At 32.9% G+C, this 19,356-nt stretch overlaps 1 protein-coding gene across 2 annotated transcripts in view; it reads left to right on the top strand.

Moving 5' to 3' along the window:
- Positions 1–19,356, top strand: part of LOC139524857 (uncharacterized) — a 63,477-nt gene that overhangs the window by 23,649 nt on the left and 20,472 nt on the right. For both annotated transcript variants that reach the window (XM_071319968.1, XM_071319967.1), the window contains exons 5-6: positions 479–681; positions 3,470–3,638. In XM_071319968.1, the coding sequence (XP_071176069.1) occupies positions 479–681; positions 3,470–3,638 (372 nt within the window). The remainder of the gene's footprint in view (positions 1–478; positions 682–3,469; positions 3,639–19,356) is intronic.

Raw genomic sequence — 19,356 nt, 5'->3', positions numbered from 1 at the left:
TTAAATATCTGATTCAAAACCTTATATCACAATTCTTTCAATTTTACAGCAACATCAAAACTTTATTTTTACACTATCTACACTTCTATATATTTCCATGCTTATTTTGGACGATTTTCTTATAAAACAGGTATATTTCTACAAAAATGGTAATTACCAATACATGTTTCTTTTTAAAGGGCATTAAAATAATAAATTTTCAAACAAATACACCCGTTTCAAAAAAAAAATATAAGGAAGATTGTATTATCAAAATATTACAGTTTTCATTTATCGAAAACTATTGTTCGAGGTTAATGAATTTAAGTTCAACAAACAGTCGGTTTCCCTGTGCACATCTACTTTCCCAAATGTTTGTGTACTCACACAGAGTACAAATCATATAAAACATTCACATAGATCATTTAGAAAAATCTTCTTTCAATAAAATCGAGAACACTCAAAACTATTTTGTTGACAACATTATCCATCTTTTCAGAGAAGCTGGAAACTAAGCAAGGCATGGTAACATCACCTTTTCCAACAAAGGAACCGAGCGGATACATCACGTCACCTAACTTTCCAGATGGATATGCTCTAAATGGCGAAACATTTACATATACCTTACAAAATCTTGATCCTTATGGACATATACGATTAGTGTTTGATGATTGGGAAATAGCAAGGGAAAGTGAGATACAGGTAAAAAAATAATTAAGGAGGTAGACCTATGTTAAGAGAAATAACTCTTAAAATCATCAGTACGTTTGTGTTAACTAATTTGGTAAAATATATTCTAAGCTTCTAGGTTACATAGATTATGTCCAATCTGTTTCAGGTAAATGCCTAAAATGTATTGTAGAAACTTGACTTTTACAAACGCATAACTGAATAAAAGACTTATATCCCTGAACCAAGGTCTTCCCCCTTACATATAAAAAGGGAACCTACTGGTGATAAGATACATTTAGGCAAACAACATATAGATGATAGAAAAAAAAATTCAATCACCACAGCAAGATGACCTTTAACGGTGAATGTTTCATCTATATAATATTTTGTAAATTGTGCATGATACGTCAATGTAATGTTAACAGAGATAGATTTCAGAAGCTATAAATGTATTTTTAAAATTGAGAAGAATGGAAATGGAAAACGTGCCAAAGAGACAACAACCCGACCATAGAACAGACAACAGCAGAAGGTCACCAACAGGTCTTTTGTATGTTTTTGAACAAGCGAAATGACCAAAATGCAAATAGAAAAGATTCTTTGTCATGAACAATCTTAGACACTTGGCATTTGTATATTTTGAAAGGAATTATCGCTTTGAGATCTCAATTGAACTCAGTGACAGCATACAGACATGTGTTTTGATATATTATATAGAAAACTCGGTGTTTATGTAAGTGATAAAGTCATTAACAGCAGCGACAAAAAATAAAAGAAATGCGTATGCGTCTGTTAGTTTTATCCAAGATATTATCAATGTAGAATAATATATCTAGGTGTTTTGCATATATGTGCACATCAATAATTGATTTCTAATGATATAGTACTAGTACTTCATTCAAGTTTTCGGATATATATCAATTCCAGTGCAATGAGACACACTATTATTTTTATAAGTAAGTGATACTTTCCATATTGCGGTGAAAGAAAAGTTCTCGAAATAAATATTTAATATCAAAATTGTTTGTCTAGTTGTGAAAAGATATACAAATGTATATAGTATTTATGTTGTATTATATCATGATTTTTTTAATATGTTATAATCCCTATATATGGTTTTAGTTAAGAGCTTTTTCCCATTTTGTTGTTTAGCTATGCGCAACATGAATTGTAAAAGATAGGCGATTGAACTATATCAGTAAAATAAAAAAAATAATAAAAATAATCATTAAAGGGTGACTGATATACAACACATCACAATTTCGAGTAGTTCACCATTTACATCAACATGGTAAATATTTGTCACCAGATTCGCAATTACATACTTCTTCAGCACTAAAACAATGATGAATGTCTACTCAACGGCATAGTGGCCCTAATCCAAATTAGACGAAACGTGTTTTTTTTTATGTTTTTTGTCGAGCCTTCGACTTTAGTCGAAAAAGCGAGACTAAGCGATCCTACATTCCGTCGGCGTCGGCGTCGTCGGCGGCGTCAACAAATATTCACTCTGTGGTTAAAGTTTTTGAAAATTTAATAACTTTCTTAAACTGTACTGGATTTCTACCAAACTTTGACAGAAGCTTGTTTATGATCATAAGATAGTATCCAGAAGTAAATTTTGTAAAAATAAAATTCCATTTTTTCCATATTTTACTATAAATGGACTTAGTTTTTTCTGCGGGGAAACAGAACATTCACTCTGTGGTTAAAGTTTTTAGAATTTTAATAACTTTCTCCAACTATCCTGGGTTTGTACCAAACTTGGACAGAAGCTTGTTTATGATCATAAGATGATATCCAGAAGTAAATTTTGTAAAAACAAAATTTCATTTTTTCTGTATTTTACTTATAAATGGACTTAGTTTTTCTGCGGGGAACCATTACATTCACTCTGTGGTTAAAGTTTTTAGAATTTTAATAACTTTCTTAAACTATCCTGGGTTTGTACCAAACTTGGACAGAAGCTTGTTTATGATCATAAGATAGTATCCAGAAGTAAATTTTGTAAATAAATAAATCCATTTTTTCCATATTTTACTTTTAAATGGACTTAGTTTTTCTGCAGGGAACCATTACATTCACTCTGTGGTTAAAGTTTTTAAAATTTTAATAACCTTCTTAAACTATCCTGGGTTTGTACCAAACTTGGACAAAAGCTTATTTATGATCATAAGATTGTATCCAGAAGTAAAGTTTGTAAAAAGATTACTCCGTTTTTTCTGTAATTTACTTTTAAATGGACTTAGATTTTCTTACAATCATATAATAGTAACAAAAGGAATATTTTATTGATTTTTTTCTCATTGTTGTTGAGCCTGAGATTTACAGCAAAAATAGGCGAGACACTGGGTTCCGCGGAACCCTTACAAATTTTTTTCATGTTTTTTTCTTCTTGTTTCAATGCTCTGAGATACTGCTTTCATTCACATGCCACTGATGAGTATTATGTAGATGAAACGAACGTGTGGCGTACCATGTTATAAGCCTGGTATCTTAGATACGTTTTTTTGTTTATGGAAGAATTAATGATATGGGTGATTAGTATATTCAAATTTTTAAAAGATTGTTTAAAATCTTTCTAAAAGAGGGACGAAAGATACCAGAGGGACAGTCAAACTCATAAATCGAAAATAAACTGACAACTCCATGGCTAAAAATGAAAAGGACAAACAGACAAACAAAAGTACACATGACACAACATCGAAAACTTAAGAATGGTGAAATTGAAAGTGCATGTGTTACTTAGCAATTCAATTACCATATACTAATAGATGCAAATTTCGATTAATCACGAGGTATTTAATTTACAATTTAGATGTATGATGGCCTGTATGCCCCCAAACCGGCTGGTGTTTATAGACGGAACAGCCGTCCGGTTATAGTATCACATTCCAGTACCATTATAGTCGTGTTCGTCACAGGCAAAAGTAACCATAGATGTTGTCAACCAATCGGATTCAAAGCCTCATATTTCTTTGTATCAGGTAAATATACAGTATTGAAAACATTCAGACTCCCATTTTGGGATCTGTGTTTTAGAAACACGGATTTAGATGAACAAATACCACATCATGTTACTGTATGTAACGTATAAGGTCTTGTGCTGAGCAATTCAACAAAAGAAATGTATTTATTTTCAATACTTGTATTTTATTTTACATTTCTAGTCGTAAAGCACCCACAAAGGTTATCAAAATCGAAGGGTGCGGTTTACAAAATTTTTAAGAATGTACTACAAAAGTTTTCATATTTCAAATTGGATATAGTTTCCAACTATTTAAGATGGGGTGGATTTGACACCGTTATAAATTTAAGAAAGTTTGAATTAAAAAATACCTAGTATTGGGTATGTGATTTTGTACGTTTAAGACAATTGCACATTGAGTGTAACCTTTATTACTTATATGGAGAGTTATGTTTATAACTTATTATCTTACAAATCTTTGGAATTTTAGTGTTAAAACCTGAATCTCACTGTTTATAAAGTATGAAACACTGAGTACGTCTCTGTGTATGTAAAGTGGTTTTGTTAAGAGATATTGACCATTCCCCTAGTATGTGATACCTCATAGTCATATTAGACCGCAACATATATTAATAAGGGTAATATTGCATATATCACTAGAGAAGCTGGAATTATAACCTTTCCGAGCACCTGTATTAGCTCCTGCTTTTTTTTCAGGGAATCGTGTTGACAGATCTTGTGTTTTCTGTGTATTGTTTTGTTATTGTTTTTATATTCTGTTGTTTTTTTTCATGGCGTTGTCTGTTTATATTGCACTTATGTTTTTACTGCCAAACGATATCTTCCTTTATCTTTTCATCAGTGTTCAATTTTTATCAGACTCAGACGATTAAAAGATTGACATCCTGTTGATGAAGATTGTATGTTGACATGTTTATTTATTTAGTTTTGTTGTTGTTTAATTGACTGAATATTTATTTGCAAAAGCATATATGACAAACTATGGCAATACATAATATATACACAATGTGATAACAGACTGATAACAGAGAACAATATAATGATAACATAGATAACCAATAATATTAGATCTAGCTTTCCATGCATTCTTCAAATAGTTACAGAGCTTAATTTTAAGTGATCTAGAAATAGCTTTCAACAAACAAGATAGTTTAAAAATATTAGGCCATGAACATTTTAAATAGCGTGGCAGAAAAAATATTCTTATTGCCCAATATGCTAGACATGCCAATACAAAATGTAATTAATTATCCATCGTTTTTTACAGAAAAATCTTCATATCTAATTAAAAAATTACCATAATTAATTGTAAAATGTGCTGTATTTGTGTCACATATTTTTGTCCTTTCAGCGATATTTTTAACATTGTCATTAAACGGGAGGTTTGACTAGCCATTGAACCTGGTTCAACACACCATTTTTGTTTGGTAAAATGTCTTGTTCAAAGTCAGGAATATGGCAGTTGTTACCAAATAGTTAGTTTTTATGTATGTTGGAGTTTGTTTTTGTCGCACTTCAGTGTTCCGATATACTATTGTAGCCTTTATTCATAAAACGTCTTACAAAAAAATTTATAGCCTTAATTTAAAAACAATATGTTTAAAGCCTCGGTCACACCTTACCGGATAGCTCGAACGGACGCCTAACGGATAACTTTTTTTCAATCCGTTAGACGTCCGTCCATATCCGTTGCATGTCCGTTAAGCGTCCGTTTTATCCGTTGCATGTCCGTTAAGCGTCCGTTTTATCCGTCGACGTCCGTTCTGTCCGGTGGAAAATTTTGAGCATGTTCAAAACTTTGAACGGACGTCTAACGGATAAAATGTCCGTTGAACGTCCGTTAGACGTCCGTTAGGCGTCCGTTTTGTACGGTACTCGTCCGTTTCGTTTCCGTTTTGTATCCGTTACGTGTCCGTTATACATCCGTTGGAGGTCTGGCAGATAAATTCACCAACGGACTTCTAACGGACGTCTAACGGACGTCTAACGGATAAAACGGATGAGAAACGGACTTCTAACGGACGTATAACGGACATAACGGATGATGAACGGATCTGAAACGGATAAAATTGATGCCAATTGAAAATTTCTCGTCAGAAATGCCAAAAATATTTCTTAAGGTTCATGAATTCTTATTATTCATAATCGATCTTAGAGTAAGGGCACATCTTCACAATCAATCAGCTGTTAAACTTATTCAGGTCAGACACTACCCTTTAGCGGCATTTTGAAGAACAAACAAAAACCAGTTACACAGAACTTTGACAAATAGATTTGCTTTCATTATATTGCATATTTTTTCAGTTTTGTTTGGTAGGATTTGCATGATTTTTTATGTGATAGTCGGTTAAAAAGTTCATCAGAGCTCATGTTTTGTCTGTTATTATGTATATATATGCCGACTCGAAATAAAATCAACTTACTTAATTACTTAACTAGAACATTTTCAATATTAATGCGATTGACATGTATTATTATTGTCGCCTTTAATTTTTTCGTATATCTTGTTTATCCGTTTTATCCGGTACGCTTCCGTTAGGTGTCCGTTTTATGCGGTACTCGTCCGTTGAATGTACGTTCGACATCCGTTCTGTCCGTTACGTCTCCGTTTCTCGTCCGTTGCATATCCGTTGCATGTCCGTTATGCATTCGTTAGGCGTCCGTTTTAGTTGGTCAGTACATCAACGGACGCCCAACGGATAACAATTTTGTCAACGGACAACTTTTATTTTCATCCGTTAGGCGTCCGTTCGTCTTATCCGGTAAGGTGTGACCGAGGCTTTAGGAATTATCGTTTGATATCGTGTAGACTTTTCCTCAACAAACTTTCATAATTTTATTTCTTGAATATGTATTTCATATGCTATTTCATCATATATTATAAGATATGTTATTGTATGGTCGTAAGAGTTGATTCAAAGTTTCTTTGATGAGTTTTTTGTTTACTTAGGAATAGATTACCTAAGATGAATTTGGCAAAACTTTTAGGAAATCTTGGTCCTCAATGCTCTTCAACTTCGTACTTTATTTGGCATTTTGACATTTTTTGATTCGAGCGTCACTGATGAGTCTTTTGTAGACGGAACGCGCGTCTGGCGTAAATATAAAATTGTAATCCTGGTATCTATGATGGGTTTATTTACAACCACTGGGTGTATGCCACTGCTGGTGGAGATTTATTTCCCCGAGGGTATCACCAGCTCAGTAATCAGCACGTGTGTGTTGACTTGAGTTATCATTGATATGTTCTTAATTATAAATTAACTGTTAACAAAATTTTTAATTTTTGAAATACTAAGGCTTTTCTACCTCAGGAATAGATAACCTTAGATGTATTTGGCAAAACTTTTAAGGAAATTTTATTTCTCAATGCTCTTCAAGTTCGTACTTTATTTGGCCTTTTAGCATTTTTTTATTCGACCGTAACTGATGAGTCTTTTGTAGACGAAACGCGCGTCTGGCGTAAATATAAAATTGTAATCCTGGTATCTATGATGATATAAAAAAGAAGATGTGGTATGATTGCTAATGAGACAACTATCCACAAAAGACCAAAATAACATAGACATTAACAACTATAGGTCACCGTACGGCCTTCAACAATGAGCAAAGCCCATACCACATAGTCAGCTATAAAAGGCCCCGATAAGACAATGTAAAACAATTCAAACGAGAAAACTGACGGCCTTATTTATGTAAATTATGTTAAAAAAAATGAACTAAAAACAAATAGGTAACACATAAACAAACGACAACCACTGAATTACAGGCTCCTGACTTGGGACAGGCACATACATAAATAATGTGGCGGGGTTAAACATGTGAGCGGGATCCCAATCCTCCCCCTAACCTGGGACAGTGGTATAACAGTACAACATAAGAACGAACTATAAAAATCAGTTGAAAAAGGCTTAACTCATCAGATGGACAAAAATACAAGTGGAAATGAGTTTATTTACATAGTTTAAAATTTTACACATTTGATAAGTGACTTGATGACTGTAATAAATTACTCACCATTTTATGAAATTATTTGTCAAGCCATGAGGCCAACCATGCTTGGTCATTCTTGATCATTCTACTTTCGGTTTTAAACTATTTTTTTTATATCAAAACAAGTGTGGACACAGATGAGTGTGGATAGTATGTTTGGATGTTTGACAGTGTCTTATGACAATAAAGTTTTATGTTTTTCCTATATGGTGTTAATAACTGTGTTGCACGGTGACAACCGATCTGAGCATTAGGAGTGTTATTTATTTGATATTTTTTTATGTTCAATACAGACATGGGGAGACAGTAATTACATTAGTTACCAAATGATTATGATAGAACATGTTCTACATCTTTGGTTTTGGATACATTTTGTAGCTGGGAGAGCAATTGTTAATTTCTGTGTCGATTTGGTCTCTTGTGGAGAATTGTCTCATTGGCAATCATACCTCATCTTTTTTATATGTATTTGCTTACTATTGGTATGGTTCTATTTACATTACTTTGTGGTGGATCGTCAGTATCATTAGTAAATTTTTTTGTTAAAATGTCGAATTTCTTCCTCATATTAGAATACATTTATTGGTTTTAAGTAATGACAATGGCTTATGTCTGACATGATTATTGGGGCTTATATAAAATAAGATAGGAAGTAAACCTCTGTGCTGATTTATATCAATTCTTTATATCTCCTCCAAAGCTGGTAGAAGCAAAGACAAATTTTGACCAATATAAAAATGATTTCACCAAAATAACCTTTGTGAGCATGTTTCAAAGACTCATAACTGCTCCAAAAGTAATCTGATTGAATTTGAAGCATGTCAAGCAGATATCATCAACATCTACTTAATAAGTCTTAATATGTCTAAATACCTAAAAAGCTATTTAGTACTCAAAAGGTATTGCAAAATTATTCCTTTTCATTTTTTGTTTTGTTATATGGATACAAATATAAGTGATACATGTACCAATACATTATTTGTTGTGGTATGCAAGTGTAGTAATTAACATTTACTGTAACAATGTTAATTCACACAAATTACGAAATAACAAATGAATGGAACAGATACTCCGCAGGGTGCTGCTTTATACGACTGCAGAGGTGGAAACCTGAACGGTTGGGGCTAGTATGGACACAACATTCAAGCTGGATACAGCTCTGAATTTGGATTGTGGTTAAATAGTTGACACAACATAGGTTTCTGACACGGATTGAATGTGGTCTTTAAGGGCATACGATACAGTTACAGGGAAGGTAATGACGTTGCTAACGTAATTTGTTATTTTCGCGACGTCAAACTGTGACATATCGGGAAAAGATGCATTTCGACTGATTTTTATCATTCAAACTTATTTAATTTGAAAACGAGTTCATGGACCCCTATCTTTCAAAACGGCATTTGGTTTCATTTTGCAGGGAGATTATGAGACCCAAATTTAATAAAACTGTAAATAGAGGATTTTTTTTAATTGTGATAAACATGCAGTAAAAAATTACGTTTTTTCCTCAATTCATGAACATTTGATAAATATGAGTAATTTCTGATTAAAAAAATGCATATTTTTTAAAGATATTTATAAAATACAGAAATTACCGATTATTTAACAAAAAAACAAATTGTTTTTATCTTTTATAACAAAAAAGTTATGCCTTTCTTTCGGAAAAGAAATTACGGCCACAAATCAAAATTTCGAGCAAATATACAAAATTTCGACCTCATTTTACTCAAAAAGTAGCACATGAAGGTATATTTTTTATTACATATTTGATTTAATAAGGTAAAAAATAGCCTATATGCAAATTTTCACGAACTTGTAAATACAGGATCAAAACTGTATCGTATGCCCTTAAAGAACTTCAACTTAAAAATTTATTAAATTGGACATTTACCTATTTTGGTCCAATATCCAAAATCTAAATACATGGTTAAATTCAGAATATCATAGAACCCGAATAATTCAATTTTTGATGAAATCAAATAATGTTTAATTTTTGACCCTTTAGACCTCCATGTGGACCAATTTGATAACCGGGCCCAAATATTAAAAATCTAAATACACGGTTAGATTCGGCATATTGAAGAACCCCATATATTCAATTTTTGTTGAAATGAAACAATGAAAGTTCAATTTTTGACCCTTTGAATCTTAATGTAGACCAATTTGAAAACGGGACAATACTGTGCAATTGAATATTCCTGGCTATTGGCAATACTGTGCAATTGAAAATTTCTTGCTATTGTGCAATTAGATATTTCTTGCTATTGTGCAATACAGTGCAATTAAAAATTTCTTGCTATTGCACAAAGATCAATTTAAAAACAGGACCAAAAATTAAGAATCTTAACATTGTTAGATTTGGCATATCAAAGAAGCACGATAATTCATTTTTTGATGAAAGCAAACAAAGTTTAATTTTGGCCCCTTAATCCTTGGGACCAAAACTCCCAAAAATAATCCAAACCTTCCTTTTGTGGTTATAAACCTTTATAGATTTCTATTAACTTATATGCTAAAGGTATTGTTCAAAAAACCAAGAAAAATGCTTATTTGGGACCTGTTTTTGGTTCCTAAATCCTACACTGTTGGTACTAAAACTACCAAAATATATTCCAACCCTCCTTGTGTGGCCATAGACCTTATGTTTAAATATCATAGATTTCTGTTTACTAATACTTGAGTTATAGAGCAAAAACCAAGAACAATGCTAATTTGGACCCTTATTCCTAAACTGTTGAGACCAAAATACCCAAAATCAATCCCAGCCTTCTTTTCATGGTAATAAACCTTGTGTCTAAATTTCATATATTTCTATTTACTTTTACTTAAGTTAGAGTTCGAAAACCAAATGTCTTTGGATGAAGACGATGACGCCAACGTGATACCAATGTACAACCAAAATTTTTTGCGGTCGTATAAAAATGATCTCGAATCAAATTTCTAATGAGGTTTGCAACAATAATTATTCAACTACTCATTTTAATAAAACAAAGTATTAAAATATAAATGTCATACAGTCATGGTGATGATGCCCCCTCTAGCATATAACGTTAAAAAGGTACATAAAGTGAAGCTGCCAAAAATTGAACTTAAACTGAGTTTAGAGGTAATAAGCATTATATACACATTTCACTAAATTTAGTTGTGACAAAGTTCGAGAAATTTTTCCATTTGTGAAAGGGCATAACCCTAGAATGATAATCAAAGTGCTTGTAATCACTGAATGGCTATTAAAAACTGCTTAAATTTATCAGTTGGTAGTAAAGTGAATTTTGCATTGTATATTGTATATACATGTATAGCATTATTTTAAGTTGATTCAACTACTATTCTGGACAGAGAAAACTAAACTCCAATTTTTAAAGAAGATTTCATAAAGCATTGGTTTTAGGTAATTCAAAAACCATTCTGGACAAAGAAATAACTCCAATATATTGTCTGGAATCTACAAAAATGTTTGTTTATGGCCCTTAATTCCTAGACTGTTTGCCCCATAACCCACAAAATAGACCTCAACCTTCTACTTATGGTATTCAATATTATGGTACAATTTCAGAACAATTGAAATACTTATACACGACTTTTTGTAAAAATTAAAGATTAATGCTTGTTTTGGTCACCTTTGGAACCTTTATTCCTAAACCTTAGGGACTATATATATAACCCCCCCCCCCCCAAAAAAAAACAATCCCAAGCTTCCTTTTATGATTATAAATATTACTGTGGATTCATTCTTATTCTTTGGATACCAATTTTTGTGGCTTTCGTGGGTAGAGTCTAACCACGAAATTAAATGTTCAACGATTAACAAATTTTCTATAGGCTTGTATGCAGACTTCGGCAAAACCACAAAATTAAATATCCACGAAAATGCAAATTTTCTTTTATCCACGAAAATTGGTACCCACGAAAATAAATGAATCCATTATGAATATGTTATAATTTTAAGGCTTCCTTTTTACTTATACTGAAGTTATTATCTGGAAACCATCCATCTTGGGAAGACGACGACAGGATACCTACATGTATTTCAACTGCAAAAATTTCTGTGGTTGTTTAAAAATTTCAAACATGTACAATGAAATATTGTTTTAGAAATTGATAAGCCTAGATATGCCTTAAAATTTTCCCCCGCATAGTTGAAGGACAATTTACACTCAGAACCAAGTCATCAGTAGGCAGCTAGTACAGATGTATTAAAACAACCTAGCATCATATTGCTAGTAGTGGTAGTAGCATTCTCGGGTAAATTTGTTCCTTTTTTGATATTATGTTTGGTTCAAATCAAAATAGAATGCTTTTATCTCCCTAATACTTACATTGTAAATAGAGGTGATACTACTTTGACAAATCCTTGTACATGAGAGTTTTCTGTCAAATCTTTATTTCACAAAGAATGATTTGCATAACAATGAACTGAGCTCAAAGCAAAGTATTCAATAATACACTTAGACAAAGAGCTAAATTCAGTGATATACTTTGTACTACAGGTCCTTCATTAACATCCATCGACCAAAACCACATCTCAAAAACATTCCATACTACATGGTTGGATTCAGAAGTCCTGAAAAAGACATGATTTTTTTTATCATATTTTTTTTAAGTATAGATACACAGGTTAAAACTTTCTTGTGGTACAATCATTCCGTATCTAGCAACTATCAATTTGCTTCATGCACATATTGATATGTGTTGAGTTTATTACCTCTGTTGGAAATAACAACACACAAACCATCACCTAATTTTAGTCAACGGACAAAAGATTCAAAAATATAAAATATTATCCAAGACTTGTCAGTGTCTATTTACCATTGTCACTGAATATATGTACACATAATTATATACTTGCAAGACTAAAATTATAAAGTACATATATAAGACTAAAACTGACATTCAGTCTTTACGATATCTTCATTCCCAAAGTCATTTTCAAATTTGACTTCATGGTAAAATAAGATTCCATATCTACAACCAATGAAAAGGAAATATCCCTCTAATAGACTAGCATTTAAATCAGTTTTCGAAAATGGAAGCTAGGTCACCGTGGAACCTAGAACTAAAAAAATCAAAACAATATATCTTAAATATTTCAAATGCATGTACATTGTACATGAAATAATATTAATCTCTAAAATTCACCATATTGTTCCCTTTTTTATCTTCTGTTCGATACTGTATATCCAGTGGCAGATCCAGAAATTTTCTTAAGTGGGGGTCCACTGACTGACCTAAGAGGGGGCTCGCTCCAGTCACGATTCAGTGATTCCCTATATAAGCAACCAAATTTTTTCTCAAAAAGCAGGGCCCCCCCCCCCTAAATCCGCCTCTGATATCAACCTCTAGATGTCTTTCAATTACATTCAGTTTAGTGTGGGTTGATGTTTGATTGTTTGTTGTACATGTTACAATGAGCAAAGCCCATACCGCAGTCAGCTATAAAAGGCCCTGTCAGATAAGACAATGTAAAACAATTCAAACGAGAAAACTTACATGTACATGTCTGTTTAAGGTTACATCATCAAAATATGTAGGGTAGGTAGGTAGGTCGGTATTTTCTTTTTATTATTTTGTCCATTTTATTTTTTGCGCCATGATTTTGAATTGTGTGGTCCGTCTTGCATGGTCCGAGTAATGTCCATGGGGCGAGAGTTCCCCTATTTATAATGATTGGATTATTTCTTACGACGGCAATAAAATGGCTTAGGGTGGGTGCTCAAAATAGGATCGGTCAGGTACCCGTAAACAAACATAATTTTTTGGCCTTACCGAGAGCACCATTGAAATATATACAAATCACGGATGGGATACGCATCAACTATGTAAGACCTAATTTCAACACCCCTAAACAGTGAATATTTTTTTATTTCAAACAGTAGAATTTCATTACATAATCTGAAAGATGAAACCTTGAACTTCAAAGGAAAAATACTCCCATTGCTGGGAAAAATCATTTAAAAAAGTATCAGTTCAATATGTAAAGCCATTATTATAGCATTTTTCAACTATAATAGAATTTTCAGCTAAATGATACATGTACATGTACTAAATAAAAGATATCATTTAAATCTATTTGTTTTAAGTTTTGAAAAACTACAAAATCCCAATTTGTGACTAAACCTTGCAAATTGAATTTTCTACTAAAAAAAGTGATTTAAAAATCACTTATTTCAGTAAGTCCCCTGCATGACTGAACATACAAAAAACTTATGATAATGTCATGTTTCTGTATACCAATTTATCTGTTTCCTTCAACATATATTTAGAAATTATGTATATCGTTTTCATTAAGATACCAGATACGACTAAACATGTAAACAACCCCTGTTCTACAATGTTATATGGAATCGTCCATAATGTAAACCCCAATATACAATGTTGTACGGAATCGTACATAGCAGGCGAAAGACAGAATTCGCGAATACACGGTTTCCGCTGTAAATGCCCGTGTTATCATGACTGACATTAGGGGATGAAATGCATATAGATGTCTATAAACAGCTGATAAAGTCTATTCAATAGTAACTTTTTTGTTCGTTGAAATGTGTACATGTGGGGTTGTGCAGCACGTGTCATCATAACATGTGTCCCTTCGCGGCCTTCAGTTTAGATTATAGACTAGAGAAGAGACTAAATGCGTACAAACCTGATGTAAAATGAAGATATACGGAATTTAAATAACGTTGATCCTTTAAATGTACGAAACACAAACGCATATGACAATTGTTCATATAAAATAATAGAATTTTTTTTCAAATGAACGTCCATTAAAATTAAGTCTCTGATGAATATTTCCCGCGCAAATGTCATGGAATAGACCAAAACGAATTGTAGGTGTGTGTTGTCATTGAAACATTCGGGTCAATGAACACAGTTAGATTAAATATATAAATATGTTAACTATATTTATATTGATTTTTCAGAAAAGTGACTTTACCAGATTTTTTTTTGTGGCAAACAACGGTAAATAGCCTATATCATATTGACATGACATATGAAAACCCCTTAAGCATAATGGTGTGTGTATGGAATAGTCCATGGAATTGTCCAAACCGATACAGGTGAAATACGTAGAATAATATTGCTGTGTCTATTGTGGACACAGCAATAAAATCAGATTTAAGATCCTCATGAGCCCATAGTAAAGTAAAAAAACCTGTAAAAAGCCTTATTTAATAAAATTTGCTCGATTAACCTTGAAGTGAAGACTAATAAAAATTTGCGTGTATAGTGAACCCCCTAAATAAAATAATACTGTGTTCTAGACCACTTCCCCTTTCGGTGATCTACAGAAATGATAGTCTCGATTACCCAGACGCATATTTAAATATAGCGTCTGGGGTGATTAACCGGACTGGTCAAAAATTTATAGGGGGCGTAACAAATAATTAAATATAGAACATATCTATAAATAGCACTTCCGTTATCCCCAATATAATTTAAAAAAAACAACAGTAAACAGTGTAGTAGTAAATGTATATGACATTCTTGTAGCGCACTCTATGTTGGCCAACTTGCTGATGGGAAATTTTAAAAAACAATTTCACACGTATTTCTGTTCTCAGAGTTCCGTTGTCTGAAACTGAGTGATGTATAAACTAGAGTCAAAAGTAAGCTTTAATTGGCCGTGTACTTTATATTCAGATTTCGGATATTTTTTTCGTTGATCAAAAGTACTTTATATAAGTTTTTCTCTTTTTTTTTGTCATGGTTTTTATCCAAGACTTGATCATTAACTACTTCTCTAGTTATCGGCCGGTTGTGTCACCCGTGATTCCCCCCATTACCTGGGTACCGCAGACGGCGGTACCCAAACGCCTGCCTCGTTTTATTCTGAGGCCTAGTTACGGCCCTGTGTAAATAGTATAGCACTCGTCATAGGCGGATCCACCATACACCCCATTTTTTCGTAGGAAAAATGTAGTTGATTATGTAGGGAAACTCTGTAGCATGAGTGACCGTAGTTCCCCTCCCTAATAACAGGTTCTGAACCAGCCACGTGTATAGAGGATACCACGCTCTCTGCACGCTTAAGTAGGTGTCCGTAGGTGGACCGTTATACGGCTTAAATCTATATTTCTGCTTCTATACAATATTTTTTAGTGAGTCATAATTTCTCCAACCTGTATCCCAAACAGGCTATAAATTAGGACCTCCTTTTTATAATTATTGTTAATTTCTATTCGTCCTGAACATTACTATTATTTACCACAAGACGATGAAAAAGCAACTCAAGATCAAATTATTCTTATATTATTGCACACCTGTCCACTTTATTCTCTTATCTTCATACTATAAAATACCACTATTTTCTATTCTTTGTATTGTATCACATCGTCCTAAACATGCATGAAATGTTTGTCACTGGACGTTAATCAACCAACCATCAGGGCCCGGTTGTTCAAAAGGCTGGATAAAGTTATCCACTGGATAAGCTTGTCCATTGGATAAATGTTTATCCAGTGGATTGCTATCCAGAGGTTAAATTGTGTTGTTCAAAAACTGGTTAAGGATTGTCCAGCTATCCACTGGACAAAATGCTATCCGGAGGACAACTCCCATAACCAGAGAACTCTTAATGATATTATTCAAGCTCTGTTTCAGAAAGTACATCAAGATTCGCGAAAAGTCAGAAAATGGCATTTTCCATTAATGTACCTTTTTCTGTATATTAAACTATGAGCGTACCTACGGCCCACGATGATACCAGAAATTCATTGAATGATATTATATATGTTGATGCAGTTCAAATATTTAAGTGTGACATAGGTACGCTCAGAGTCAAACATTTAAATAACAGTTAAAAAAATTCGTCCTACTAGGATCTACTTGTAGTTTTCATTGAGTGATCGAAATTTTAAACGAACTGCAGACCGGAGAGGATTTCCGGTATTCACTGGGATCCTTCGACAGACTTATCTTCATGCTAGCACTAAAATTAAACATATTTCAGGATATTCTCGTTTCTAATATTCATGGATTAAAAGTGACATTTTAGCAGACCGTCGAATTTGGACCAAAATCAGAAGGAGCTGTGACAAACTTCAAAGAAATTTAGGAATGTGAATGAAGTTGTTCATACTAAAACAGTTCCTTTTCTTTTTTTACTAAATTTCAATATTAAGAACCCTGTGACACAGACGTTAATAATGTCAAAGCATGAACATGTCTTTTGTAGCGTAAAAACTGCAAAACTTTGTTTAGAATGTGATCTCCGAGGAATGGTGGTTTCTTAACAGGACCACATTTTGCATAAATATTCTTTACTCAAAAGATGGATATTGAGTGATGTTAATTTTAGTACATCTTTACCTTCAGAAACATGTATTTTGTTTTATAAATGACAAGGTCTTCGCCCTTGAATGTAAACTAGGCGATTCATCCCCGGATTCATCTTCATTGACGCTTTTAAGAAAGGTGCTTTCTTTCACGTCCGCATTTCTATCAAGTATGGCATGCCAAATTAACATTTATGGCAACGATTATCATTGATGGCGAAAATGATTTACAAAACTGTATATTAATGAGGGCCTGGACAGGGTATTGGGAGCATGGGAGAGAAGGGGGCGGGAGAAAGGAGAAAAGGGGGTAAAAAGGAGACAAAAATGTATATTAAAATTATTAAAATTTAGCAAGAAAACAATTATCTAATAAATGAGTTAATCAAAAGATTCAAGAAAGTGCTAATAAAAAGTAAAAAAAAAACAAACAAAAAAACGACCCCGAGGAAATAGTGAAACGGAAAGTCCTTAATTTAACTGCAAAATCAAACAAATGAATAACAACTGTTATATTACGAATTGGTACAGGCATTTTCTTATGTAGAAAATGTTGGATTGGACCTGGTTTTATGGCTAGTCAAACCTTTCACTTCTATGACAGTTGCAGAAAATTCCCCGAAATGGCATACTAACGAAAAAAATATTACGAACCTCGTCACTAATTCATTACGATCTCTTATATATGGAGAAAGACTAAAAACTAACAATTTCAAGGTTTTTTTTTGTGAGCCCGTGAATGTATAGAGACACATGTCACCATCCTTGTTTTTTTTATAGATAAATTGCTTCAAAGTTAACCGATATGCATACAATTTGGCAGAAAAAGGATGACATTACTTAATATAGAGTAACAAGCTTTTATCTGAGAGGTATTGAAAAAACATGTAACGGGATCTGAATGGTGTTTGTTATTTTTTGTTTTCCCTGTCTGGTTTCGTAAATTTCCTATTAATTTTACTGATTTAGTTTTATTTCCAACTAACAGGGTGCACATTCTACTTCAAAATGTTATTGAGTGATCAGTGATTTTCAAGTACAATTTGAATTGATTGATTTGATTTGAGGTTGCAAATGTCCAGTGGCAAATATTTCAGGCATGTTCAGGACGATACAATACAATTTGAAACTGTTGTGTCTAAAAGACGCATTTCTAATGCAGCCATCAAAAAAGGTTACTAATAAAAACATTCCATCAGTTGTGAAAGTGAAAGATAAATAATACATGTTTTTAATATAGTATATTCTCTGCATGATGTAAACGTTTGGGTAGTGTGCATAGTTGCAGACAAACCTTGCAAACTGTATTAAATGTAAGTTCAACATTTTGTCATTCGTGAAAAAAATCTGAGAACATACATGCATCCTCTAAGTTAAACACTCGGTACATTATAAAATGTCCACCTTGAAATTGTACACTGTAGGAGGAAGTCGGACTATGTGCTCTGCGTGTCTTTATATATTTTCAAAATGCCAAATTTAGCAAACTGTCATTTAAAAAAAGTCTTGTTTATAAAAGGTACTGTTATACCACTGTCCCAGGTTAGGGGGAGGGTTGGGATCCCGCTAACATGTTTAACCCCATTACATTATTTATGTATGTGCCTATCCCAAGTCAGGCTGTAATTCAGTGGTTGTCGTTTGTTTATGTGTTACATATTTGTTTTTCGTTCATTTTTTTTACATAAATAAGGCCGTTAGTTTTCTCGTTTGAATTGTTTTACATTGTCTCATCGGGGCCTTTTATAGCTGACTATGCGGTATGGGCTTTGCTCATTGTTGAAGACCTATAGTTGTTAATGTCTGTGTCATTTTGGTCTTTTGTTGATAGTTGTCTCATTGGCAATCATACCACATCTTCTTTTTTATATTGATTGAAAATGCGCACTTTTGGTATATATATATTTTTTTTAAGTTGACATAAAGAAAATGTAGCACTTCGAAATAAGTTGTATAAACCCAAAGCTACATCCTATATACCGATTACGTGAGGGACAGGTGGTCAAATGGACACGGGTAAAACAGTACGTTCGCGGCATTTTGTCGAGGGACCAAAATATATAATAAGCGTTTATGATTGTGTTCTATTTTACAAAGCATTTGGTGACAACATTTATTTTTGAATAAGCAGTTCATAGTGGAATATAGTTGGGAAATATCAACTGTACATCATGTCCAACTCAACAACAAAACACACCCATTCCTGTACACCCAAGTGTAAATTAACGTGTACCAAAATGATATTTAAATGTAAGTGTTTTCTGTTTGATTCTGCGTTTGAAGAAATATAAGCAAACAAACATATCTCTTCATATTTTATTGGCGTTTTGAGCGCTTTTCTGGGTTTACCTTAATCAAAATTCCGATTATTCCTTTATTCTTGAACACTGGGTTTTATTTAATGAATCGTGTGATTGTAAATTTCAAGAAATAATTTTTAAAATACGG

The sequence above is a fragment of the Mytilus edulis genome, chromosome 5 (assembly GCF_963676685.1).
Source record: "Mytilus edulis chromosome 5, xbMytEdul2.2, whole genome shotgun sequence".
NCBI classification, from domain to species: Eukaryota; Metazoa; Mollusca; class Bivalvia; order Mytilida; family Mytilidae; genus Mytilus; species Mytilus edulis.
The sequence above is the reverse complement of the archived record's forward strand: the minus strand, read 5'-3'. Positions and strand labels throughout refer to the sequence as shown.